General features: G+C 49.3%; 1 protein-coding gene across 4 annotated transcripts in view; it reads left to right on the top strand.

The window, feature by feature from the left end:
* AMOT (angiomotin) overlaps positions 1-27,566 on the top strand; it is a 60,857-nt gene that overhangs the window by 14,256 nt on the left and 19,035 nt on the right. For 3 of the 4 annotated variants that reach the window (XM_032196284.1, XM_032196286.1, XM_032196283.1), the window contains exons 2-7: positions 10,196-10,357; positions 11,725-12,643; positions 18,174-18,624; positions 20,467-20,611; positions 22,081-22,173; positions 24,782-24,927. In XM_032196284.1, the coding sequence (XP_032052175.1) occupies positions 11,772-12,643; positions 18,174-18,624; positions 20,467-20,611; positions 22,081-22,173; positions 24,782-24,927 (1,707 nt within the window). In that variant the 5' untranslated portion in view covers positions 10,196-10,357; positions 11,725-11,771. Of the gene's footprint in view, positions 1-5,167; positions 5,196-10,195; positions 10,358-11,724; positions 12,644-18,173; positions 18,625-20,466; positions 20,612-22,080; positions 22,174-24,781; positions 24,928-27,566 lie in introns of those variants that run through there. The other variant, XM_032196285.1, reaches the window with a different exon arrangement.

Genomic DNA, 27,566 nt, shown 5'->3' with positions numbered 1-27,566 from the left:
CATGCACTATTTAACTGTACAGCATCCAGCACAATGCTGTCTTGGTCCGTGGCTTGGACTCACTGTCACTGTAATGAATGACAAGCCAAAGTGCAATTTCAGCTCATTAAAGGCTTTCTGTTATTAACGTAGAGCGAAATCTGGTGTAGCTGTAGGTTGTTGCCCTATCGGTGTATATCCAGCAATAAGTCTTTAATTCCAGAATTACCAGCAGTCCCAGTGTACGTTAATGTGAAATCCTTTTAGCTGTGAATGAACCTATCTGCTCGTACCTCTCCTGGGGCAGCACTCCAGTCTGCAGTTCCTGCTTCATTCATCCTGACAGCTCCTAAAGAGCTGCAGAGCCATAACCCGCTGCAAAGACAAAGCCCACGACGAGAAAGTCCCTACGTGGTAAGATTCACATTAAACTCACTAAAGCCTGTTTCCAAACACCTGTACGTTATGAGACTCTGCGCAGGGCAAAATAGGGCGTACATGAGGCTCTGCGCTGAATTAGAAAACCGACCTTGTTCTTGGCAAATGCTTCTTGGCTTATTAGGCGTTCCCACGTTGGGGTGAAGTGCAAACGCTTTCTGAATTCAGGAAGATGCCTGTCTTTCCCCATCCAACTTTTGTTGCACAGTCCCATATTTCAAGGTATTTCCAGACACTTGCTTTTGAAGAAGTCTCCTGAAAGGTTTCCGAACTGCGACAGCCTTGGGGATTTTTTTTTTTTTCCCCTGCTATTGTGGGCGATACAGTGGAGTGGAGTGGAATGTCCTTGGTTGCCAATGTTTGCTGCTAGGTATCCCCCTTCCATGGAGACCAAATGTTTATAATAGGGTGAGAACAGCCATTTGTGGGGGTTGGCAGTACGGCTGAAGGCTCTCTTTCTCCTCTTCTCTCCACTGAAACATGAGGGAGGACTTGGATCTCTCGGGCCTTCAGAGCAGTGTTCCAAGTGCCCATTGCTGGGGCTGTAAAGGTTCAGGAAGCACCCGAGGATTTGTCAAAATGCTTTAGCCTGTTGTGTTGAATCTGGGCCACAACCGAGTTCTGTAAGCTCGTTTTCTGCTTTTGGGAACCCTTTGCTTGTCTTGCTCTTTGATGTGTATTTGTTTTCTAGATTGGACTTTTGTCTACCTGTTCTGCTCAATCTTCTCTTTGTACATGCCCCATTTATCACATCGTAGGCTTTAAATCATTGTATGAGCGAGCAGGCACATGGCTGCCCTCGGAGTCCAGCCTGGCTGCAGGAGCTTCTCAGCTGTTAAACCCCGTTGGACAGGAGAGCAGATTCCCAACACCCGCAAGGCGGTGCCAGCCGCAGGAAGTCGCCGTACCGCAGCCTCCGCGCCGTGCCTGCGTCTTCAGCTCCTGCAAAAGTTTTTGGCTTGTGCTTGGACCAGATCTGAAGTTGTGTCCACGTGAAAGCATTGTACTGCGTGGCAGGAGAGCTCCAAGTCAGCAAATATCCAGCTCTTGCACATTGCTTGGCTCTCCTGAGTAGTCTTGAAATGTAATCTTCAAGGCAAAAGGAAATAAATCACAACAGCTTTGGAGAATGCTGGTGTGAAGGAGGCCCTAGGAGCGATGCATTTCTAACTATGCAGCATAATGCTTGTCTGCCTTGCCTATTACGCCTTCAGGTGAAAGGAGTTTTTCAGGGTTGCTGTAATTTGTATTTACCTAGACACTCAGACGTAATTTTCTAGCTAATGATATATTTGAAACTTATCTGTGTATAAATGGGCATGCAGGGCAAACCAGCCACCTGATTTCAGTGGGAGATGGAGTGAGGAATGAATGGGCGAGTGAACAGGAATAGGAGGATGAAAAGAAAGTCCTGAACAAAACAGAAAACTGAGCCCAAATTAAAAAACCAACGTGGAAGTTCTCAGAGCTCTCCGACCCCGTCCTAGGAGAGCAGCGGTTCCCTGCGAGTGCTCAGCTTAAGCAAGGGAAGGACGAGTGTTGGAGCCTCCTGCGAGGCTCAGGGGTCCTGGGTTGTGCTCGTGGATTTTAATGGTGTCTGACGTGCTGTGCCTTGCTGGGAGCAGCTCCGCTACTGCTGGCCCAGTGCTGGGAAAGCAGGGGCTCTCCTTTAAGCCTTAGTTCAAATGAAGAAAAGCGCCCTGATCTGATGAAACTGGTCTGATACAAATAAAAGCAAGGCCTTCAGTGCAGCCCTTATATATCCCGTTGTAGACCGAGATTTTGCTGAGCAATTCTATTCTACGAATGCCTATGAATTACACCAATTTAAGTTTTAGTTTAATTAATTAGCTTTCATAAGGCTCTCGTCTGCGTAGGAGCTGTGTCGCAGGAACTGTTGTTTGCTTTAAAAAGCTTTGTTTTTCTACACAACTTGGGTTTTTAACAGATTGCTTAACCTTTTAGGATTATTTACTGCAACCCCCAAGGAAAGTAATGCCACATTTCAGTGACTTTGTTCTCTTCAGGCTTTGGTGAACATTTCTTCCTCTTCTAATTTGGGCAGTTGTGTGTCCAGCTGAAGCAAATCGCACAGCTCCATGCTAGGACGAGCCCGTGCTGTCGTAGGGCTTGGGAAAAACAGGGTGGGAAAACAGCTCCCTGGTTTGGCAATTTTTTTGCTTAAAAAAGAAAAGAAACAAAACAAAAACCTCTTGCATATTTCTGGAGACACGGAACATGAAAGCAGTGTGAGACAGCTCGCGGCGCTGTACGAGGATTTGGTAATCTGAAGTTTACCGAAATCATCACAGCCAAATGCTCACGTGGGCTGCACCTAATCTCTGTTAGGTTTAAAAAAAAACAACAACACTCTTTTACTGCAGAATGACAAAAGTTTAAGAGACCAAGAGCGATCACATAGTCTATTCCACCCTTCCCTTGGGTAAGAGCAGGGGACTGTGGAGGGCAGGCGGAAAAACCCTCCCAAGGTGCCTGAAAATACCTGGCTTCTGGTGGTGGCTGCGGGCTGGGCATGGAGCACTCGGATCTTGTTTAAAAAGGAGCAAAATAATAAAAAAAACACTGGCATCCATGGGGAGGAGAATGGATTTACCACCTGGAGAACAACCAGTGCCTTTCTGATGTGGGAAGCAGGAGACAAGAGAACAAGTGGTGTGGGAAGCCCTGGGCCCTGTCCCAAGCCGCTCCCGTGGCATTTTGGAGGGATGGTGCCGTGGAGCATCACAGAAGGCTGAAGGGGCGACCCAAGGCTCATGAGACATCGCTTGTGGAAGGCAGCCAGCCCCGAGGCAGCAGCCCAGCTTCCCCTTGTCTCAAGAGGTCGGGGTGCCAGCTTTTCCAGGCTCCGCGAGGCCCTGCATCACCTCCCCTGCCCGTGAAAACAGGAGAGCTCCGCGTGCGGCCTGCTGCTGCCATCGCCTGCAGCCCGGAGTGGTGCCAGGGACACCCCGAGTTGTTTTGGGGTGGCTTCTGCACCTTCAGCAAGGTTCATTGCGGCACATCTCTGCTTCTGTGGTGTAATATCATGGTGTGCTCTTCGTTCCCAGCCCTGCACCATCAACACCCAAACGTGCAGATGTCCTTCAGCAGGGGAACGTGAGAGGGCTCCAGCTTCTTGTTACCCCAGCTGCTGGGGATACCCCGCAGGAGCATCTCCTCCAGCTGCACAAGATATTTAGAAAACTGCCCTGCCTCCTGCTTGCAGAGGCTCTGGGATGCCTGCATCCTCAGTCAAAGCCGTTTCGGCAGAATCTGTGCTTCAAATACTTGCTGCTTCAGTCATTATGGAAACTCCTCGTCGTGATGAAGTTTATATTAGCAAGGACATAGTTTTGCTGGTATGGTTTACACAAGGCTTCCTGAGTAATATACCTAAACCCAATTATTTCCTGGTGTAGCCGCTTTAGAGTGGTTGCTGGAATAGTTGCAGTGAAAAAAATCGATTCCCCGAGTGACATAGTTGTGGCAGCAGGAACATGGACGGAGCTGCGCTGAAACGAGCATCCTAATGCCTTCCTCCCAGTGTGGGGCTGAGGCTTAATTAATCATCTTACAAGTAATTAAAGGTTTTTTACAAGGTGCACGTGAAAAACCCAGGTGGTTATGATAAAGAACGACACCAAAACCACTTGGAAAACATCCTTGCCTTCTAAAAATTTGGTGGTCTGGATCTCCTCTTGGGTTTTACTTTAAAAAAAATAAATAATGCAGATCCATCTTTTAAACCCGTGCTGCCCTGCTTGGATCACGAAATGGGCTCGGGTTGTCTGAGCCCTGCAGTGGGGTTTGTTCCCTTTCTTGGGCCGTGGCATCTCCGAAGGAGCACTGCCAGGTCTGCGGGGATGAGTTCACTGTGTTTTAGCTGGTTCCCTTTACAAAGAAAGGAAAAAAAAGCAGCCTTGTGGAAAAGGAGGGCCCGTGGCCGACTGCTTGCCTTGCCCTGTGACTGGTCCCATTGAATTCTGTGCGACTGCTCTGTGCAACGAGAAGAGCTCCTCCTTATGAAAAAGGGCTTAAAATAGTTTAGATTGTGGTAATGCTGGAAAAAGCCAGAAAATTCCCTGCTAGCGTTAGGCCGTAGCGATTGCTTCCCTACACCCATCTCCGCCTGCGAGTTTTATTTGTGTCAACTTCTTCTGCACATTTTCAGGACGCCGGGGCTGGCGGCGCGCTGCCTTAAGGTTTCAGCAGACCCCTCCAGCTGCCTGGGGAGTGGATCGCCCTTGTTTTCAGGACTTCAGCTTTTGGGCTCAGATTTTGACTTTATTTTTAATGCAGATGCCGATTGTAATCTTTTTTTTTTTTTTTTTTTTTTTTTTTTATCTCCTCAGCAATTAAAAGAGCCCGATGCTATCAGTAGGGACAAATGATGCACTGTCAACGTTCTGCTCCCTTCTGATAATGCACATGAAACTGGTTTGCATGTTTGAAGATTACATTTTCCTCTCACATGGTTTTCATTATCTGAGAGCCCCGAGGAGAGGCCTGGATTAAATCAGTGGAGGAATGGCGAAACCACACAATGCAATGAAAATGGTGCTGAGGCATACTTGGGATACTTGCGGGACAGGGGCTGCTGACGACAGAAGCAGGGCGCTGCCTGAGTGCTAGCAGCAGCAAGGAGCCGAGCTCTCTGAAAAGACAAAACAAAGCCCGATGCCGAATTCACGTTGCGGCTTGGGCTTACAGCAATTCCTGAATTCTGCGAGGATAATTACTGGAAAGCTGTGAAGCTCGGAGCAGATGAATCTCGCTCGGTACGTGCTGGGAGGCAGCCCTCCGCAATGAGCCGTGGGGTGACTCGAACCGGATCGAGCTCACGCGGCTTTATCGAGGCGGCGTCTGCGAGGTGAGAGCTGGGCCTGCGGGAGTGCAGAGCGCTCCTCTGGCTCGTGCTGGAGCCGGGGCTCCATGAAACGGGCAGAAATCGCAGCACAGGCCCCCAGAGCTGTCTCCGCACAGAGCTGTGCGTGTGCCTGCTGGTGCTGCCTAAAGCAAGCAGTGCGGTGCGTTGGGAGCAGTGTCCCTCGGAGTAACGCTTTGGGGCTCGGTTCTGAGATGCTGTGGAGGAGCTTGGAATTCCAGAGCTTTCTCCCCAAAACGCCTGAAGTCCGGAAGCGTTCCTGTTTATACCAGCCTCTGCAGGGCTGCCTTCTTTTCCTTTTTTCTTCTTTTTTTTTAATGCACAATCTAAATTACGTTGGGTAAGCTTCTAGGTACCTCCCTGGGAAGAACTTGGCACGTAGCAGCGAGGGAGCAGGAATTCTGAGGTCTTCTGAGCTTTCCCTCGGAGCTGTTATTCAGAGGGCTGGGTCCTTCCCATGTTGCTGTCTTGACTTCTTGTTCGAAGCCGAGCAACTTGCTGCTTTTTCGTGCAGCCTGCCAGGCTTCCTCGGGCTTCTCTGTGCCCCATTCCTGGTACTGGGAGCACTGCAGGACGGTCGGTGGCTCGTGGCACAGCTTCCTGGCCAAGGTGGGCTCGCTCAGAGCCACGCTGGATCCGCGGGTGTTGCGCTGGCCTCCCGCTGTGATTGCCAGGTGATGTCATCTCAGGGCTATGCGTATTATTTGCACCCCTCCGGGTGACATTGTTCTTGTTTTTAGTGAAAAGGAGGAAGTTTTTCTTGTTTGCCCAGTGACTCTGTCCCTCTGGTATGAAGATGAGTAACGCTGGCGCCGCTCCATGCACCTGCTCGGTGCCACCCTCCACGATCACCTGAGCCAGTCAGCAGATCCAGGCGAGCGGGGCCGGGATGCTCGAGCCAGGGGAGTGCTTATGGCTGGAGTCTGAAACCCACTTTGGCTGGGAGCAGGTGCCGGGGCGCTGTCAGGATGCCGTATGCCTCTTGTACCGCCTTGTGGCTTTGGGAGCTGGCGCCAGAGCTTGGGAACCTTTATCCTCACGGGCTGTCGCAGCGCCTGCTTCTCCTTCCCTCCTCCTCGGGTAGGGCTGGAAGGAATGGAGAGCGCTCGGCGATAGCCTGCACGACGCATTAAAGAATTTTTGGACCCCACCCTCATGAGCCCAGTGCTCGCAGCCACTTCAAAGCCAGCGTGTGTGCAGAGCAGCTGTTTCCAGCCCTCTCACCGGCGCTCACGCGGAGCCAATGGTGCAGGATCAGGCAGAGCGCAGGCTGGGCTCTGCACAGGCCGTGCAGCAGCGGCGTGTTTCCATGAAGCTCCGGGTGACTCAGCGTGTGAGCTGGGCTCTGCGATAGCCCCGGGGGTTTCCCAGCCCGTCCTCGCTGTGCTGTCTCTGTTCTGTGCTCCCCTGCTCTACCCCAGCGCGCAGGTGTGTCTGAAGGTAACTCCGCACCTAAAAACCAACCTGAGACTTCAGCCAGCTGATAAGCATCCCGTCACCTGTTGCCAACCAGGCTAAGTAATAATAGATACGTGTGTTTAAAAACAAAAACAAAACAAAACAAAACACAGAACTACTTAGCACAACCTTCAGGCCACTGCCTGACGAAGCTGCGTTTACCGAGCTTTGGCAACCTGTCGCTGGACCTCTGTATGCAACCGACCCAAAACTTGGTAGCAAAACTGAAAGTGCTTAACTGTACTCCAGCCCTTCGGAGGTGGTGAACCTGTTCCCATCCCACCTGATGCGTAAGCTAATTAGCTTCTTGACTAAGCACTCATCCTGGGCAAGTATGCACAGGCTGCCCTCGCAGGGACTCTTGCATTCCTCCCGGTTTCACAAGCTGAAGAAAGATGCTTCTCTTCACTTGTGAAGTCGTTATTGCTCCACGCAGGTTAATTGAGCCCTAGCGTTATAGCCACTCATCAAGCAGTGGTGAGTAGCTCACTTGTCTAAGCTTGTTTATTTTTATAATGCTGCAGAATATTTGCATGCTGCACAGAAATGTGCTGCTTTGGTTCCTTGCAGCCTGGCGGTATTATCATTTTAAATTCTTCATGAATCTCTCTTCCTCATGAGGGGCTGGCGAGGCTCCAGCGCATAATTGCGCGGTGTTGGAGACAGGAGCCTTGCTTGCTGCAGCTTTACACAATGCCCTGCGAACACGGCCCTCGTCTTCCTTACGTAGCGCTGGAGCTCCCTCCCCTTTACGTCCACCTGATCTCAGCATGGCTGCGTGCAGCACCTCGCAGTTCCTGGGTTAGTTCTGCCAGCTCTGGACTCGGGAACCTACAGGTAGGATCTTACGAGAGACAATTTCAGGCTGGAGGTTAGGCTGAGGTGGTGAGATGATAGAGCTACGATGCCTGGGAACAATCTGCCGCATCCGTTCCGCCTGGGAAACGTACCTCACGGTGCTTCCTTGGGGCAGAATTGTTCTGAAGCTGAGTTTTCCACTCGGAAAGCAGGGTTTTTTGCTAGGCTTTGTGGTTACGAAGAATGCACTGTGCAGTGCAAAAGCCAGGGCAGTTTCACAGAGTTTTTGGTAGTCTGAAATGAAGCGAGTGCAGTTAACTATCCATCTTAATAGATTTAGGCTAAACCCCAAAAGATGTCTGTTTAAAATGTTTACAGAACCTGTTCCAATTTCCTTCCAGCTCTATCATAACAACTTTTCCAGTGCACCTCACTAATTTCAGGCTTTGGCACGCTGGAAACTGAAATTGCTGGAAGAGCCTAACACAAACAGAATTTGGTGTCCAAATAAATAACACATGGGCTACAGTACCGATTGTACTGTTCATTTTTTTGTCTTTCATTGCATAAAATAGTTTGACTAACTGGTTCTGCCATGAGTTCCCAGCTTGCCCAGAAAGCAGATTCCAGGAATGCTGCCACCCAAGTTAGTTGCACAAGATTTTCTTTGTTAATTAAAAAAAAAAAAAAAAAAAAAAAAAAGGATAGAATAGGGGCAAAAAAAAAAAAAAAGGCTTAATGGCTTAATGCTAACAGATTTCCAGTTGGGACAAAAGTCATCGTTGGGTGGAAAGGCAGCATCATACTGAATATTTAAAGAAACTGGATTTGTTGCCCAGACTATCTCCATGTTGGACCTCCATCCACCTCTTGCTCTGGATTTCCAGGCTGATTCCTGGTTTGCCCCCCCACTCAGCTGAGTTTATTCAGCCCCAGCAGATCCTTCCAGCGTGCCCCCCCGGCTTTAGATGGCAATGTGAGCGTGTGGGGCTGTGGAGCTGGGTGTGTGAAATGGTTGCACGCAGCGTTGCCTCCTTGAACGTTTCAAGGAGTCAGGCGTGCACAGATTGAATTTGTCTGCGGAGAAAATCTTCGAGGCAGGATCTCAAGCTGGGCTGTATCTTTGTATTAAAAAAAAAATAAACACACACACACCCCTCGCATTTTTCCAGTTGAGACAAAAGAAATCTTTGGGTGGAAAGGCAGCACCATATTGCATAATAAAAGCCTTTTTATGCTCTAATAAAAAGGGTTGCTCAGGGCAACTTTGTTTAAAAAAGAAAAGAAAAAGCGGAGTGGATGATAGTGGTGTGAGGGGTACGAGGAGTCCTCTGCTGTTGTGCAACACTGGGAAAAGAAGCTAGAAACTGCTCTGGTTATCTGCTATCTTAATGCCTGCTTTAAAGGTTCTCTGCTGCATATTTGCTGGCAGCTGTTTTCAATATATCCCGCTCCAGCTAAGTCACCAGTTAAGAATTTGACATTAGATGTTTTTTTCAACCACCATCTTGAAGTACCACACCACACAACACAGCCTTGTTCCCTGCTCAGATATTGTTCATGTGCCTTGAAATTGCTGTTGACACCTCTGGTATTTAACGTGCAGATCGGAGATAACGTGTGCTGGGCGTGGGTATGTGCCCTAACGAGGCAGAGACCAGCATCCCCGGCTGCGTTCCTTCGCCACATCTGCTCATTTTGTTTTCTGCTACATTCCAGGAAAGTAACTTAAATGATCCATCCCAATCACCAGTTGTAATTTCACTGTTTTTGTGCTTTTTACCCTTAAAACACAAGCGCACCATGGGCACACATAAGCACGCTCCCCTTCTTTTGCGTCGTTTGCCTTTTTCTTTAGGACACCTCCAGCAGTAGGTATAAGCTCTCGAATAACACACCGAGCTGCACATTTCCCTGTGTTCTCCTCATTCTCCCCTCAATGGTTAAAGTTTCTTTAGTGCTTTCTATTCTGAAAGGGAAAAGTAGCGTAATTAAAGAATGTTTGGGGAATTGGAGCTGGGCTCTGCAGTATGTTTCTGGCATATACTTTGGCAGTGTCCTTTTCTTTCCCTCGCTTTCCCAGTCAGTAAAATAAAACTAATGCTCATATACTGATCATTCTCACAGTCATTTCAGAGGCATGATTCGTGGAAGTTAATAAAGTGCTTAACCATAGCACCTTTCGGCAAGGGCTTTCTGCTGATACAATTTGTGATATACATGTACAGTACCCCTGAAAAGGGAGCTGGAAGCACAGGGTATCATCATCTGTGCTGCTGCTTTCATTCTTAGCAAAAACAACCCCCAAAAAATCAACAACTACAAAAAAAAACAACGACAATGGAGTTAAAGAATTAGAATTTGCGGGTTTTAATCACTGTTTCACTAGGAGGCACAGATGGGACAGAGCATTACTTGGCAACATTTAATCTTGGAGCAGAAATTGTCATGATTAAAGCAGCAGCTGGAGTAGATTGTTAGGGACAGGGGAGTTCATTCATCCTAAAGGGATCAGAATTGCTGGGCTCTGGGAGAAAACAAGAAGCTACAAAAGGAATATATGAAACACGGGCCAAGGTTTGTTATTTCTAGGGTCTTGTCAGCCAATTAAAACGATGTTTTCAATGCTTTCCTCAGAATTACTTTGGAAGCGAGGAGAGCATCAAGTGATCTGGCCTGCTGAAGAGGACACTGAAGCCATCTCTGAGCGGAGATCTTGGACTTGAAGGAGGAAGGCTGTGTCCCCCCATGAGCCAGAACTGCTCCTCCTTCCCAAGGAAGTCCAAGTGAAGGACATAGGTACGTGCCGCTTCGCCTGGGGGTTCAGAAGTATCACGTTGCAGGGCCTGAATTCCAGGCTTGGTGAGGCAGCCCGGGAAGAGGGGGATTTTAACTTTCTCTTCCTTAACGTTTGCAGAAGGTTTGTCTGCCTGACGCATCCAGGCCTTGTGGTACAGGGGTAGGCTCGTGGGGCAGGCTGTCCTGATGGAGGAAGCGGGGTGGCTGTGCAGACATGGACCAAAGCAGACCCTCCAGGTCTCCAGAGCCCAGCGGTCAGTCCCTGGTTCTGCCACAGCACAAGCTGGTGTGAGCAAGCTGCCTCTTCCTAGGGGACAGAGAAATGGTGTCAGAGTGAAGTGCTGGAATGCCAGCAGGAGCTTGTAAAGCATACTCTGTCCTGCGCTGTTCTAGCTCAAAAGTAGCTCTGCTTTTACTTAAGCGTCTCGGAGGTGTCATTCACTTTGAATATTTTGGCTCATGCAAGGCCAACGGGTATGAGTTTCCTCATCAAATTCCTGCCTCCACTGGGAGACGGAGTGAGGTGTAATTGCTGTTGGTCACTGGTTGTTGAGTCTTTTCATAAGATGTGCTTGGCACTGGCTCTTTGTATTTCTCTCCTTGGTACGCGGTGTTTTTCCCTGTCACTTCCAAGTCTTTGCCTTAGATCAGACAACTCTTTTTCCTCCTCTCCCATTTGCATGCATTCAGGTGATGACATATGTGTGAGGATTTGGTTGCCTTTGTGTAGTAGGAAGTCAGGCGTCCTCACTTGCACCAGTGCGTGGTATTTTCTGCAGCAGGGAGACGAGGAACTAATCTCTCCCTGGGTATTTATTAACTCTAAAAATCTGCTGGCTAACCAGGTATTCATACTTGCTTAAAATGTTCTAAACTAAGAGTTTGCTTTACTTCTGCAAACCGTATCTCAGCAGAACTCTTTTTTTCCCCCTGCTCTTCCTTAAAGCTGACAAATTGCTGATTTCACCCTTTTATCCTTGTCTGCCTTTAAATATGGGAAACGTATTTCACTGTTGGTAGCCCTAAGTGTAAAACAAACAGGGCTCAGGCATTTTTACCATCATCCTGTGAATTATAGGTCTCCTTTCAGCCTGAAAGCAGCCTTGCTGTCTGGGGTATTCAGCAGTATCTCTTCAGCTTGCAGTCGATTGATATTCCTATAAACTTGCGAGTCACCTTTCATCACCTTTTGAGGCTTTGCCCCCTAGCATGCAAGTCCTTCTTAGGTCGAAGGGCCTTGACGACCCCCATTGTTATGGGAACCTTTGGTAATCTAACCTGCCTTCTTTCTGTATTTCCAGCCATTGCTCTTAAACGTCTTCTGCTTGATCCACTCAGGCGCTAATAGCCGTGTCTCCTTTCCTTAGGTCAAGGGCAGCTTTTACATTCCACCCAAAAGGCACCACGGTTTGAGATGAGGAATTCAGAAGAGCAAGCAGCTACGACAGTTTTACAGCGCCTGCTGCAGGAGCAGCTCAGATACGGAAACCCAAATGACAACCGTAACCTCCTCGCCTTACACCAGCAAGCCACGGGAAATGCCCCCCCTTTCAACAGCAGTGGGAACCCAGCGCCGCAGAACGAGGGGCTGAGCTCCCAGGACCACCAGCTCGTGACTCATGCTGCCCGGCAGGAGCCCCAGGGCCAGGAGATCCAGGTGGACAACAGCATCATGGAGAAGCAGCTCTCCCCGCGGCTCCAGAACAGCGAAGACCTCCCCACCTACGAGGAAGCCAAAGTCCAGTCGCAGTACTTCAGGGGCCAGCCGCACGCCAGCGTCGGGGCAGCGTTTTACGTGACGGGGGTGACCAACCAAAAGATGAGGACTGAAGGGCGGCCCACGGTTCAGCGGGTGAGCCCGGGGAAGGTCCACCAGGACGAAGGACTGAAGGACCTCAAGCAAGGCCACGTCCGCTCCCTGAGCGAGAGGCTGATGCAGCTGTCCCTGGCCACCAGCGGCGTCAAGGCGCACGCGCCTGTCACGAGCGCGCCGCTCTCCCCCCTCTCCCCGCTCTCCCCTCAGCAGTCGAGCGACCCTTACAAAAATTCGGGCTCCAACGAGTTCTACAAGAACTCGGTGCAGCCCCCTGCCCAGCCCAGCATGAAGGGGATGGAGCAGCGGGGGCCTCCTCCGGAGTATCCCTACAAAAACGTGTCCACCCCATCCATGAACTGCAAACCCCAGGACTCGGGGCACTTCTATAGCGAGCACCGCGTCAGCCAGCAGGGGAGATCCGACGGGCCTATGATGAGGTATCAGCATCCCCCTGAGTATGGCTCAGTCAGGTAAGCACGGTCCTAAAATGACAGCCCGATAAGGAAAGAACCTATAAAACAGCCCCCTGGCGCTCCTGGTTATCTTTCAGCAAAAATCCCCTCTCTATTGTGTGAGACCGCATCTTGTGTTCAGCTGCAGACGGTGTCTGGAAGGCCCGTGAGCTGTTTCATTGGCTTACCTAGAGAGGCCTGACACATTTCAGAGAAGACAAAAACACAAAACCAAAGCAGAAAAAAGGCCAGTTCAGGTTTTCTGGCACAAGGGAGTTCAGTGCAGCTCCAGAGCCTTGCAGAAGGTTTGTAAAGGAAAAAAAAAATAAAATTAAGCCAAAGTTGCAGTGCAGTTTGTTTTAGGAACTTGCAGTTACTTACTGCAATACTTGTGCTTTAATTACATCTGCCAAGAAAAAAGATATTTTGTTTTAGGTTTAAGCTGCACCCAAATGCCATGTGGGAAAGGAGAAAGTGAACGAAAGCAGTAGTGGTGAGGGGAATAAACGTCCCCTGAACTTTTTTTAGGGTTTTCCAGAGTTTTCAGTGGACCGAAGCGTGGGAGTGGAGAGCGGTGTGTGCTTTGTGCCTCATCCCAGGCTTGCTGGCTTAGCTTTTGTTAATTTTCCTTGCATCATTTGAAATCCCAGCCTGTTCTGGTGTCCTCCAGATTAGAAGCTAGATTTGGCTAGAGCCGATGTCCACGTGGGTGAAGATGAAGCTTTGTCCAGGTGGGCTGAAAATCTTGGCTCTGCCTTCCTTGTTTCCTTATCTCAGCCCTGTCCTAGCCCCAGGGGGGGCTTTGGTGTGATGATTTTGGCCTGGCTTTGAAGCTGAAAGGGTAACACCGAGCAGCAGCAGGAGGGCATCGCTGCGTGAGTAAATGGTGAGCTCTGTGTGCCGTGCTGTGTGCGCTGCTCTGGCTTGAGGGGAGCGGGAGGAAGAAACCAGGCTGCAGTTGGGCACGGAGGCTGAGCTGGGGGGAATTTGAGTCTGCTCAGAGCCGTCTTAGGCCTATGGGGAGCTATTTTCAGAGTTTGTCCACCATTGTTTGTGATCTGAAATGACTTCAGCAGCATACAAGCCTGATGAAAAGGCCCTTTGATCTGGCTAAATAAATAATAAAGAGGCCAGGAAGAGGGGAAGGAAAGGGTTTGTGGGGGGGTGGCAATGATTGTCGAGGCTCGTTGCAAATCTTTTTGAGAATTCAAAGGCCTCAAATCTTCTGCATGCAGGAAAGGAAACAGATCCTTAATGGTGCTGCTGCATCAGAAATACTCAGGGCATTAAATATAGCGAGGCTGAGACACAGCCTGCTTGCTGTGTAAGGGAGAGGTATTTGAAAACATGCCAGCAGCCAGCTCCTCTAGACAGGGTGATTTTTGTCTGTATGGGATGGATCCTGGCTGCCTCGAAAGAAAAGCAGGGGGAGGAGGAGAAAGGTTCAGCTGGCAAGGTTTCCAGTAGGGGAAGCAACCGAAATTTGTCTTCAAAGCACTGGGAATCTAATGAGGTTACTTTTTAACCTAAATAGCTGCGCCGAGAAGAGGTTTCCTTTGCAAGCAAATGCTGAAGCAGGGGAACAATTGCAAGGCTAATCCATAAATTACAGAGCAGTGGAGCAAGGGAAAGCAGCGAGTCCTCTATTCCCCTCCCTCTCCCACGGGCTCGGAAAGGAGCTGTCATCTGGACAAGAAACCTTCTGTGCTACCAAAGGTGCAGCTGGGTGATGGGGCAGGGCTTTGAAGCCATCCAGCTTGCAGGAGGGCATTTATCCTCTTTGCAGCCTCTCCGGGGCGATGAAGCATTTTCGGGCACTCCAAGCTGCCCTGCGCTGCGGCCCTGGCCCTGCGTTTATCGGGATTAATTTGGATTGGGAAACGTGCACGCATTTTTCCAAGCGTGTGTCAAGGAAACAAAGCCCCTTCTTTCTGCTGGGGAAGCCCCACCCTTCTCTGCGGGTTTTTCCCCTCATTGTTCGGGGGAATTTGAGGGTGACCTAACGATGCGGTTAAATAAAAACTCGTTGAGCAAGATAAACATTGGGGAATTCACAGCATTCTCATGCTTCACCCTCCCCGGGCTGGGAAAGGAATGGGCCGGGTGGTAAATCTAAACCAGTCGGCAAACATTTTGCCTCACCTGCTCCTGGGCGGTGTAAGTTTGGGAACACATCCATGTTCCTAACCAGGTTGGTTTAATGTAAATACCAGGCATGCCGGAGGCGTCTGCGCTCTTCTTTGGAAATTGTACAGTTCAGAAGAGGGCTGGCTGCGTGCGGAGCTCCAAAGCCCCTGCTCGCTGCCTAAAATCTGCCCCGCAGCACCGGCGATGGAAGCAAACCTTCGGGTGGCAGAGGAAGAGCTGGGGAGAAGGGGCTGCCACGGCGCAGAGGGAGCTGCCGGTGTCGGATCCCGGCACCACCCTGTGCTCAGAGCCCAAATCACCGAGTGTTGCTGCGGGGATAAATCCCATGTTCGACAGGGAGGCCTGCAGAATGCACCCCGTAATTAGTAAATCACCCACACGCCTCCGGGCTCCCGATGGCTGGCTTTGCTCACGGGGCTGCCCTTACTCCATATCCCTGTCCCAAAAGCTGACGTGACCCCGGGAGCTGCGGAGCCGTAAATCCCTGCTTGTGCTTGGCCCCGGCGCTGCGCTGCGTGCCAGGGGCTGTAAGGGAAGCGGAGATTCTTGTGTGATGCTCTTCAGAATGAAGTGGCCCTTAAAGCTGTGCTATCAAGCTTAAACATTTCTAGGAATTATTGCAGGGGTGTGTTTTTTTTTTTTTTCTTTTTCTGTTTTTGAGGTTTGTACGTCTTTACGACGCTGAGGCAAATTGAAAGATATTGAGTAATTTTATCTTCCACGTATTTTAAGAGTCTGTCTGCGTTCTTGCCTGAAGTGGTTAGTTGGAAATAATTGGAATTACTGCTGCAGGGTTACCTGAGGACTGAGCTCACAGGGAGGAAAGCTCCTATCACCATCCTGTCAACGGTTCTGGTAGGTGACCCCAACGTACCTGAACATTTCGGAGCTTTAAAACCCTCCAGGAGTGCAGTTGGGTTCCTCTAGCTTTCTAAAGCCTCTGGGTCCCAGATCGGGTTACCAGAGAAATAAACTCCACGATTCTCATGTTAATGTGAGGGATCTCTGAGCCAGCTCAAGTGAGCCCACGAAATACATGTAGGTATTTTGGGAGACAAAACTGAAAGTCGTGGGGGTGCTGAAAAGTCCTTTGAACGTGCACGTGGAAGTTTGTGTACAGGATCTGAAAAGGTTTAGATGGCTTACTAGGAAATACCTATCTCGTGTTCTTATTATATTTTTATTATTTTTCTTTCTATTATATTGATTTTCCAGCAAAACACGATCCCCAGTTGGATGACCTTGTGTCACAGGGAATGCAGCAGCATATGTGAGCCTTGGGAAGCTGCAGCGCAGCAGTACGAGAGGCTCCAGCCTCGTGCTGCAGCCTGAGCCCCCCCGCTGGTGGATTTTCAAGATGTGCGAGGCTTTGGGGGTGCGTGCCAAAATGCTGGGGCTCTTGGAAGTGGATCCGGGTCAGCAATACTCGGCCATGACTTCCTAGAGCGCTCCTTTACAATAAGTCTTAAAAAATGTAAATATCAGGCATCTGCTGCTTTTCTTTGCCCATTTTGGCATTCTCTTCACTGGGGCTCGAGTCCTGGGGAAACAGCAAGGTGCTGCCCGTGGGTCTCTGATGATAACGGGGTGCCTTGAGTCAAACAGCTCGAGCTGGTAGCGTCGGCACCCAAATAGGCCTTGTGAGGCTTCCAGTATTAGCACGCGGCCGTCAGTGGACTTGGTTCTCTCTGAGTCACCGCTTCAGGTTGTTTCCAGACTCGGAGGGGGTATTTTGCGCGTTCAGGATGGGGAAGGGTTGGGGTGATGTTTGTTTTGAGCTAGGAGGCAGACTGGCACCGTAACTATTTTGGTCTGACCTCTGCAGGTCATTGGAAATTAATTGTCACAGCAGAGTTGTTCCTTAATTGATTACAACAGCCAACACAGGAGCGTGACAGCCTGTAAAGAAAAAGCTTGAGGAGCTGGGGGGCTTCTGAAGATGCAGGGTTTCAACTTCGTGTGTACCCTGGGTGAGCTGAGGAAGTTTATCTCGGGTAGTTTCCAGCCCCTAGGTGATGCTGGGCAGGTCCTGTGGTGCCTTGCCTTCGCTGTGAGAACTGGCACAAAGAAGTAAGGAGCTCGGTGCAGTGATGAGTGAAGCCGACCTCCCAGGGAAGGAAGAACCAGGCTGCTAAGCTGAACGTGCCTGAGGAAATTAATTGCACGTCTCTCTTCTGCATGACCCTCGGGATCCCCACACTGCATACAGTCGTTCCTGGGGAAACAGCTCCTGAAATGCTGCTGCTGACAGGGACCCTAGCAAGTAGCTGTGTTTCCCCTAAGTGGAGGCTAGATTTGTTTCCCCGTTAAGGAACCCGAGCGTCAGCTGGGAGGTTTCCAAGCACCTTCTCTGCTGTACAGCAGGGAAGATGAGGCACGGGACGCACAGCACTGGAACAGTGAACCCCGCGCCGGCCTGGGAACCTCCAGCCTCCTGCGGGTGCTGGCAGCCAGATGTGAGTAGCGCAGGCGTTTCCTCTCTGGCCGGCTCCGCGGAGTTGGAGGAGTTCGCTCTGCACAGCACAGGAAGGACGATGCCGAGTGCTTGCACATCGGCCCAGGAGCCCTTTGTGTAACCCTTCGGCTCCCAGTTCAGCTCCGCGCTCGCTGTTGCTGCTCTGGCACGCTGCTAGCCCTCCTGGTGCGGTGGCAGAGCTGTGCCGGGGGCTCCTTTGTACATCCAGCACCCCCAGAGCGCAGCAGAGCGAGCCCCTAGGGTCCCTCCTGGGAACGCAGACGACCGTGGGGCTGTTGGAGGTTGAATGTCTTTGGGGTGGAAGCAAAGCCTGCCTCCTCAGGTCATCCAAGCACGATAAAGCCACGCGATCTGCTAAGAAAAGTCTGCTCCTTGGCTGGCACAGCGGAGTTTAAGCTGGGGATCTCCAGAGATTAAACTCTCTCGATTGACCAGGCTGCAGCCTGTTGGGTGATAGTTAGGAGAACTTGTACCAGGGGTGCTAGCATGGTAACAGAGCTTAGCCAGTTCCTATAACTTCGTATCCTAATTGCAGAGGATTCATTGTTTTCTCCACGAGAGATCGCACGTTTCAGCGGGGAACAAAAGAACCCATTCCCAGCAGTCCTCAGTCGAGCTGTTTTATCCACACAGCGTGGAAAAAAGTTACAAATAATTTTGGTCAGTGGTTGTTGCTGGAGTTTCTCTTGGTGTCTCTGTACAAAGTAGACTCATGAGGATGACCGTCATGTACTTAGTATTTATTTCCTGGTAACTATTTGATTTTAAAACAGTTTTTAAACAAATGTTAAAAAAATAAACACGAGTTTTTTGTGTAGGAATACCTGTGGCTAAGAGCTACACGCATCATCTCCTGCCGTCTCAGTTGGTTGACCCATCGCCTTCTGCATGACTTTGACAGAGCCTCTTCTCTCGGTTTTCCAGGCAGAACCCAGACGTGCAGCTGCAGCTACAACAGAGACCACCTCACCACCACAGTCCGACGTCGTCCTTGACCTCCTTGGGATCTTTGACCCTGCTCCAGTCTCCGCCGCCATCCAGGCTGTCCCCTTCCCAGCACCAGCAGCCCCTGACTCCGAGCCAGGGAGATCCTGGCCTCCTGCCACGGACCCAGCAGCCCTTCTTGTCAAACCAAGTGCATCAGGGAGATCTCTACCGACTATGCCAGCCTTTTCTGGGCCCGCAGCAGCAGGGCGATTCCTATTCCGTAATGTCCAGGGCTCAGCAGATACCTTCCCCATACCAACAGATGCAAGTAGATCCCTTTTCCATAGTTTCCAGGGCCCAGCAGATGGTGGAAATCCTGTCAGAAGAGAACAGGTCGCTACGACAGGAGCTAGATGGGTGTTACGAGAAGGTGGCCCGGTTGCAGAAGGTGGGTGTTCTGTGTCTGGTGGCATCCATAATTGAGTGATCTCATCTGCAGTTGTTACACTGCTTGCTTAAGGCTTTGATTTATCGACTTTAGAGTCTTTTTTATGTAGATTGATTAGTTGTATCCTGTGCCTTTGGGGGCAGCAGCTTAACTTCATCAGAAGATAGAATCAAATCCTTCAGTTTAATTCTAACAGCTAATTGACCGTGCTTAAAAGAGCATCCTCATCAGCTGTCGCCAAGAGGCTGGCTGTTTGGCTTGCTTGATTAAAGCCAATGTTCCTATTTCCAGGATAGCAGCAGGCTTCCTTTCCCCAGCAGTCTGAAAGAGTTTAGAGACCGTGGGCAGGGCTCGTGTGAATCAGCACGAGGAGGTGGTCGCTCAAGTAGGCAACAGGGGGCATGGCTGCCAAACTGGCTGGCAGCACAGTGCGAGGAGGTACTGCTGCTCTGGCTGCGTTAGAGGCATTTGGGCTGCAGGGCTGAAACCAACAGTTCTGTCACTGAAGTCACGTAAAAACACCTCCCTTGATAGCACACAGCTTCCACGAAAATTGACTGTCCTCTTTTGGTTCAAGCTGTTTGCCACCTTTGGCTTTACAAAAAGAGAGAAAAACGAACCAGTGATGATAAAGCCCTCCTCCCACACATTTAAAAAAAAAAAAAAAAATCCAGTGAGAGCCATCAGCAATAGGCATGTGTGCGGATATTTTCACCACAGCCTCATAGAAATAACTTCTTGATGAGCAGTGGCATAAAGTCGTGCAGCAGGTCAGCCTTGCTGCGCCGTGCAGCTGTGAAGAGGCTGGCGCTGCTTGCACTTCAGGACTTCGGTGGCCTTGCAGTGCTCTTTGCACTGAGCAGTCTCCCGGGACAGAAAAATGTGTGGCTGATTAAAACGCTGGAGTTCAGATGACCAGTGTGGCTTCCCACGCTGATTTATTTCCTACGTTACCTCTTTCCAGGGACATATGTTCATTGTGTTGTATTTTTTTTGGAAGGTTCCCGGCCAGGAAATGCTTTAGAGAAATGTTTGACAGCTTCCTGATAATGAAAGAAGGATAAAAATGAGCTCCCCTCCGTCCCCCAGTTGATGGCTTACCGATGGGGTTTGCCATTACGTGCATCCACACTTCTGCAGTGCAAAACTGTGCCTGGCAAGGAGAGTCAGCAGTGAATCTCCTCCTGCTCCAGGTGATCAGCTGCTTGCCTAAGCTCACACCAAGAAGCTTTATGCTGAAGGCTACTAGCAGGAAGGAGAGAAACTCCTTTCCTACAAATGTTCCCCCCACTGAAGGAAATTGTACATTTAAAAACACAACCAAATTGTGGGAGTGCAAGCAAAGAACATCAGGAGGTTTTGTTGTGAATTTTGGACTGTAACAATTACACAGCTACCGGGTTCCGCAGCAGTGCAGGGGCTGACACTTGCATTTTTTCGCATAGTTTTGTTCACCTTTCTCATTTAGTTTTACTGACCCAACGCAGTATCACATCAGCTGCTTATCTCATTGTTTTTTGCCCAGCTTGACCAAAGCAGCGCCCAGCTCAGTAAGGACCAGGAGGCATTTGCCTCCTTCGGTTCATTGTCTGTGCTCTGATGGTGTTGGAGAAATAGTGCTGGAGTCTGGAAGGAGAGCCCAGATCTTCGTTTCAGCCGTTGTTGTTCCTAATGTAAAAGGATCCCTCAGGAACTGAGATTCTGTCATTTTATTTGATATATAGGTGTAGGTGGCTTTTATCTCAACAAAGAAAACAAGAGAAAGCAATCTCCTTTCTGAGGCTAAGTGAAAAGAATTGTTAGTGATAAAATAGTAAGCGCTTGTTTTCACTTTCACCACAGCTGGAAACAGAAATTCAACAAGTTTCAGAGGCATACAAAAACCTGGAGAAGTCATCCTCGAAGCGGGATGCCCTGGAAAAGGCCATGAGAAACAAGCTGGAAGGAGAAATTCGTAGGCTTCATGATTTCAACAGGGATCTGAGAGGTAAACGAACCAAAACTTCTTTTCTTCACTGTGATCTTTTTACTGCTGTGCTTACTCACCAGTCCAGCGTGGTGCTGCGGGAGTGTTTGCTGAGACAGTTGGGATATATTCAGTGCGTTCAGGTATATTCAGTAGGCTGGGATTTTAAGTGCTTGCTGGGAGCGTGGAAAAGACATGTTTAGGAGCGTGCTGTTGTCTCTCATTCCCAGCCTGTTTCTCATTGAGGAGAAACATGTGATAAGCCAAATACCATAAACCAGATGCAAGCCTGGAATTTTCTCGTCTTATATCCTAGACGCAATTTGTACAATTTGTTCAGTTTATACAAAAGGAGAGACCTTTTGCTGACTGCCTAATCCCACACCAGGCATGTTCACTTTATTTCCTGTCCAGTGACCCCTCTGCACTGACATACAAACTGCAGGCTGTCTGTTCTTCCTGAAGGCCTTGTCATTCCTTATCAATGCAGGCATCTGGTTTTTTGGATCCCCCTTTCTCTTGCAGAGATGTTGTTAGTGTCTGCTTCTTGCTAAGAGGCTGAGGGAGTGCGATGGCTGGCGAGGGAGGGCGGTGTCAAATAGTGTTTGACCTGAACATGGGTCAAAGTGTAAGCAGTAGTTTGAAAGGCAAAAACCATCTGCAAAGCTAGATATGTAAAAGTGTGTAATCAGTCTTTTAAAATGTAAGTTTAATTTTTTATGAAAGCTGTCTGATTGCCCTGCGAGTCATCTGCTTTCTGTGCCCTGAGTCTCGTACTGTGCTCCCAGAAGCTGCTTTGCATCCAGGCAGTAAGGCCGTGCAGTGCTCGGTGCTATGGAGAAGGACAGCACACAAAGGCCTGCATTAAGTAATCTTACTCATAGTAAAACACAGCATAAACATTTCATTTTTATTTTTATAGACTGATATAAATTTCTAGTAGCCTGCAGCAGCAGAACACTTAAGCTATCCCTGGAATTGTATGTTTTTCCCTGAAGTCAGGTCATTAGACAACAGCGATTTAATCTTCTAGCTATTAAGATTTAGTGGAGGATTATAAGGGAATCTTTTAATTGCATGGTGAGATTTATTTGGGTGGGAAAAATAAGTTTATGTGGAGAGGGTTCTGAAACCATTCTTAATAAAACTCGTTATACAAAGACTGAAATGTCTCCGCTTCTTATACTGAAGTCTGTGAGGAGTCTTAACATTTACAAAAATAGAAAAAAATAAACTTATAAATTATGTTATAATCGTTTAAAGTAATTTCTTTGGAACTCCAGTCTGTTCTGTCTCCTTGGGAATATTTTCTCAAGGACATAATTAGAAACATTTCAAAAATGAGTGACAGCTGCTTGGTAGGCTTTTGACTTTGGTCTGTGTAGAATGAGGAGATCCGTTCCCCTAGCTTGCATGTCCTGTGCAGATGCGAGTTTAACGCTTAAAAGTTTTTGATTCTTCAGCGTTTCTTTTCTTGAACAATTCTGCAGAACGTATGGAGACAGCCAACAAGCAGCTTGCGGAGAAGGAATTTGAGGGTTCTGAAGACAATCGGAAAACCATCTCTCAACTCTTTGCACAAAGTGAGTTACGCACTCGTTATGGGTCAGGAGAAGCGCTCCGGTCATCCCGGATAGGGTAAAAATGAGCAGGGTGGCACGGTTCAGATCTGTCAGTTTTCTACTGGGACAGAAATCAGGGCAGTGGCAGTCCAACACTGGCAGCGGAGGAAGGAGGACACGTTCAGTAATTCTTTCTGTATGCATGTATGGTCCATCTGACAGCATTTACTAGGGATTTTGGAGCAAACAGAGCGTGTAGTTGCATTATAAAATTAGTGTTTGCTTCATAATGTGTAGGATAATTTGAGCAACTGTTTTGCTCCCTGAGAGCTTTGGAATTAAACCTTTCCAGGCTGGCAGGAGTCCTGGCATGAGTTAGGGCCGGTGGGACTGGAACGCTGTAGGTCTCGTATCTCTTTCCTCTTTAATTTGCTGCTGCACCATCCAGTTCGGCACAAATAAGGGGGATTAATCCTGCCTGCAGTATGCTGTTCTGCGTAAGGTCATGAATTTTGTCTGCAGCCGTGGATTTATCACAGGGCAAACCGAAACGACAGATGTGAAATGCTGCTTTTCCTTTGTGCTAAAATGTCTTGAGGCTGACGGCAGCGAGCCAACTTTCCTCTCATCCCATAGCGTGCTCCGCCCTTCTGACAATGCTCGCTTTTCTCCAATTGTTATATAAAAAGGTAATGCAATAAAATTGCAAAAGAGAGATTTTTCTGTGATGTAACACGTACTGCTGCTGCTCTGACAAGTGCTGCTTTCCCTCTCTTGGGTTGCCTTCAGCTTATTCCTCGTGGCTTACGCTGCAAGCAGGTGGCTGCCAGGGGGTGAACCCAGCTCTCCTGGTGGCAGTGGGCAGTCTGTGAGCTCCGTCTGGCTTTTGAGATCCGTAGATCTGCCCAGGGAGGTGGGGAGGCCAAAGCTCAGAAGCTTCAGGTGCCATTCCTACTTCTGGATGCACGTGGAAACCTTCGAGCTGCGTTTTGGCAGTCCCAGCATTTCTAGGGGGTGCCGCAGGCGCTTGTCAACGGAGCGGTACTCGTTTGGGGAAAAGTCTGGAGCAGAACCTCCAAAAGCCTGGCTGCAAGCAGTGACAGCTTAACAAACAGCCTGCTGGCGCTGATTGATACCTTCTGGCGTAATGCCACCCTGCATCAGCCCTGCCCATCTTCTGCAATGCATTGTAACGTGCTGACGCTGGCAGCAGCTCATTTCCTGGGTGGAGGAGAAACGCTGGGACAGGAGAGATGGGGAAAAGAGCAGGCTGGGGGTGCCTCGAGCCTTTCTCCCCGTGCCTTCTGTCACAGGCTAGCTCGTGGCAGTGGGGGTTCGCCCCGCAGAGTTCAGAGGTGCTGTTGGTGGACGGGTTTCTTCTGCAACCTGCGTGTGGGCTGCGCTGATTCCCTAGCAGAAGGGAATCTTCAGCTGCTCCACGGTGCTAAAGCTTTGCTCTCGGCTCTCTGCTGGCAGAAGAAAGGGAATAATTGTGGTCCTGTAAATATAGCTATGCACATGCTTGCACAAACGGGCCTGTGTACTCCATATGCAGTCTGTCCTAACACCCAGGATCTAGTTCCTGTTTTTCAAGCCTTCCACTCCTTGTCCTCATTCCTTTGTCGTGGGATATTAGTTTCTGGAATGCAGTTTCTCTGGTGTCATCAGTGCTGGGTGTAGATCACTTGAGGGAGTATTCTGTGGTTATGTATATCCAGCGAGTGTGTTAATGTTATCATTGTGGCTGGTTGGCTCGAGCTGGGAATGACAACATATGCAGAGGACATCAGCTCTGTGTTGTGGCTTTGCTTTACACTCTTCTGTGATAATTTCTGCAGTCCCCAGTTATTTTATCCTGTTTAGTTTTTTTTTACGAAGGCAGTTAACCTGTTCCGTGAGCACAGAGCACAGCTGCTCCCACTTGGTCCGGCTCTCTCTGGAGAAGTTGTGCTTGGAGAGACTTTAAAGCACGGGACAAAAACCTTTCCTGAACTGCAGGTTTGCTTTGAGCAGCTGCAGAACAGATACAGGTGCCCGGGTCCCGGCCCAGAGGGTTGTTTTTAAGGGCAGCAGAGGAAGACCAAGGAATTTTACTGCTCTGTCCTTTGGTGAAACCGCCAGCCAAGTGGGACAAATGGGTGTTTGGGCAGGAGGGCAGCTGCCCCAGGCAGAACAGCCTTCCTGTTCGGAGGGTCAGCGTGAAGAAAAGGAGCACAGGTCTTTCAGGCACAAAAGCTCGCTACCTCCCTTCCCCAACCTGGGACATTAAGATCACCCAGTTTGTTTTCCAGGGCTGAAAGCTCAGAGGTGAAGAGGTGCCAAGCTTTGCAAACCGTCTGTATAATCAGAGCAAATTACCTAACTGTACTGAGTGATGCACCTTCTCGCTTAGCACTGAGGCATATTGTTACTTGAAGGTGCCGTGCTTGTTTTTCAGGGCTATCAATCCCTCTCTTCCTTCAAAGCCACATGCTTTTTTTTCCCCATAGCTACAGATTTGCATTCTCTGTCTTGTGAGAAGTCCCAGCACGAGGTGCCCCATCTTTCCTCCACCTCTGGGGGGAAGGACTCCTAAAAGCTGGGTAGAGAGGAGTGCTGTCCGTTGCTAACTCTCACCTTGTTTTGGTAGACAAGGAAACGCAGCGGGAAAAGGAGAAACTGGAAATAGAACTGGCTGCTGCGCGCTCCACCAACGAGGACCAGCGGAGACACATCGAGATCCGAGACCAGGCCTTGAACAACGCTCAGGCCAAGGTGGTGAAACTGGAGGAGGAGGTAAGGCAGCCGGGGGGGAGAAGCTGGGGCAGCTTGCATTCCAGTGAAAGCGACTGTGGGAATAAGTTCGTCTTGTGCAAATTACAAGGAAATCTGCTTGCTTCAAAGCTGTTTATATCGGCTTAGCTTTGTGTTGGTTAGCTAAGCCACTGAACGGCGTGCAGATAAGCCACAAGTCTGTATTTCCTTGCGAGTGCTTTCGTCTAGGCAGCCATGTTTCATTTTGTTTTAACTGATAAAAGTGGGCTGGGGCTGAAATCCCAGCCCTGGCAATTTCCTGAACTTGGCAGAAATTCAGATCGGAATGGACTTTTTAACTCATGGCAAATGAATGCAGCTTGTCCCCTTGCCAGGTGTTCCACTCACACCAGGTTGTGGTACACAGTGCAGATCGCTGCGTGTGCCCGGCCTGCATAATAAGCTGGGCATGACAATGACCTTGCTTGTTTTCTGTCCCTTTCCTCCCAGGAGAGGATAATGGAATTTGAGCTGCTTAGCAGGGCAGCTTTCACAGCGGTTTCTTTTGTAGCCTTGTCCCTGCCATTCGCACGTGGCTCTCACCTTGCTGCCCTTCTGCGTCATAGCGGCCGTCCTCTTTCCTCCCGCCTACTCCTTTCCTCTCCAAGGCTCCATTTCCCCCTCCCAGACCCTGCTTCCTCTACTCCTACTCTTCCTCCATAGAGAGCCCCTGGAGGAAATCTCATGGCCAGGCAGACTTCCTCCAGGGCAGGTTTATTCTCTCCTTCAGTTCTGCCATCTTCCTGCCTCCTGGTGCTCATCATCCCCCTCAGCTGAGCACTGCCTGCACCCACCTGCAGCTTGCGTTTTGGAGACGTTCTTTAAACCTTCCCTTTGTCATAAACCCTCCCTTTTATCAGCTTCTCCTCCTCTTTCTGCTTAGGATCCCAGTGTGCCAGCAGAGGGGGGATGGTCAAATACAGAGCGAGCATCCTCCTGTCTCATCTTGCCTGCCTTCTTTCTCTCCCAGGTGCCTTCTTAATTTTAGTCTGCTCTTCTCTGAGCTTTTACTTGCTTCAGTAGCTCTTCTGTTCTTTCTCCTGGACTGCCCTCACGGTCACTGCAAGCACTGCTGAGGCCATTTGGAGCATCCGCTGGCCGTGGTTCCTCACCGGGGAGCCAGCTTCCCTGCAATACAAATTATAACAATGAAGAGAGGAGAGCAGATTCAAAGGGACATTCAAGTATCACTGTCCCCATTCAGCCCCGCACACATCCGACAAGCCCATTGATTTCACGAGGACTGCAGCATTTCCTGGCAGGGCTGACTTGCACCTTGGCTGCTTTGGAGGAGCATTAGGTCTAGGGGAACTTAAACAGAACCACGATCAGATCTCCCGTTTGGCTCTCTCTCAAACTGTTGTCATTTGATTCTGCAGTGTATGGCAGCTCCTTGCCTCTCATTCAGATTTTTCAGTGCCTTAATGATTCTAAAAGTCTCACGTGTGACCAGCTTTAAGTACACAGGACATCCTGGTGGCTTCCCTGGGGTCATTCACATGCTTGGAGCTGGCTTTAGAAAGATGCTGCGGTCAGCCGGGGCCAGCACGCACAGCACTTGGCTAGGTCAGGCTTCTGTGCAAAGTTGAAGCCTTCAGAGGCGATCATAATTGTATGTTTCCTTTTCAAAAGACCTCTCATTTTACTAGGAGAATTGTTTTCAGTGCTGTTGCAAAGTATTTCTGCTTAGGTAGAATAGGAAAATGGGTAAGTAAATGTGGCCAGATTTGCATGACCCAAACACGCCTGTGCCGATAGAGAGCGAAATGCCCCGCTCTAGATTGCACGAAGGTTTCTGGTCATTTGCATCCAACCTTTGCTCAAATCCCAGGGCGTGCAGGAAGTGCCACCCTTCCTGTTGTAGATAAATATGGAAGCGTCTCAGTGAGGGAGCAGGAATTAACTCTGCTTTTTCCTAGAGGTGAGGGGGAACAAGGAGAAAAAAAAAAAAAAGAAGGGGTGAAGAGTCACTTCTGCATGTTTCCCAAATCACTTTTTAATGAAATGCTTAGGATTATGAAGCATTTGTTGCCTCATTAGCATTAAGTTGTGGGAACTTCAGAAATCCCCGAGCTGTTTGGTAGCTTTCCGAATGACAGCCAGGCAAGCTGCTTGGTGCTTAGGGCGCCGTTCAGAAGCGAATCTAAATGTCAGCTTGAGCTTCTGACATTCAGTGACCAAGATATAGGAACAATTTGTCAATTACTTCTTTTATTCCTGCCAGCCTCATCTGGGTTGCTAGTCCCTGTAATTGTCAGGAATTTCCAAACTAGTCCTGCAGAAGAGGGTGGAGTTTCTTACGTTAAGGTTTGGCAGCCGCTCTGGCTCAAGGCCTGAGGGGGGTGTGCATATTTCAGTTGTTGCATCCTGTAATGTGAGTTTTCAGCTTTTTTTTTTTTTTCCCTTTCCGCTTTGACTTCCTATTGAGCGGAGCTACCCTGCCTTGTATTCACCAGATCCTTTATAAAAAGAATATTTTATTTCTGTTATAATGAGACCTGTAAGCCATATGTCACCACCATGGCTGGATTTACATGTTGCATTGGAACTGGAACGTACACATTCTTTTTAAAATCCTTGGCCTGAATTGCCAGTTTGGGCAAAACCACCCATCTGTAAAA

The sequence above is a fragment of the Aythya fuligula genome, chromosome 13, assembly GCF_009819795.1.
Source record: "Aythya fuligula isolate bAytFul2 chromosome 13, bAytFul2.pri, whole genome shotgun sequence".
NCBI classification, from domain to species: domain Eukaryota; kingdom Metazoa; phylum Chordata; class Aves; order Anseriformes; family Anatidae; genus Aythya; species Aythya fuligula.
Note: the sequence above shows the minus strand (reverse complement) of the source record. Positions and strands in the feature narration are given on the sequence as shown.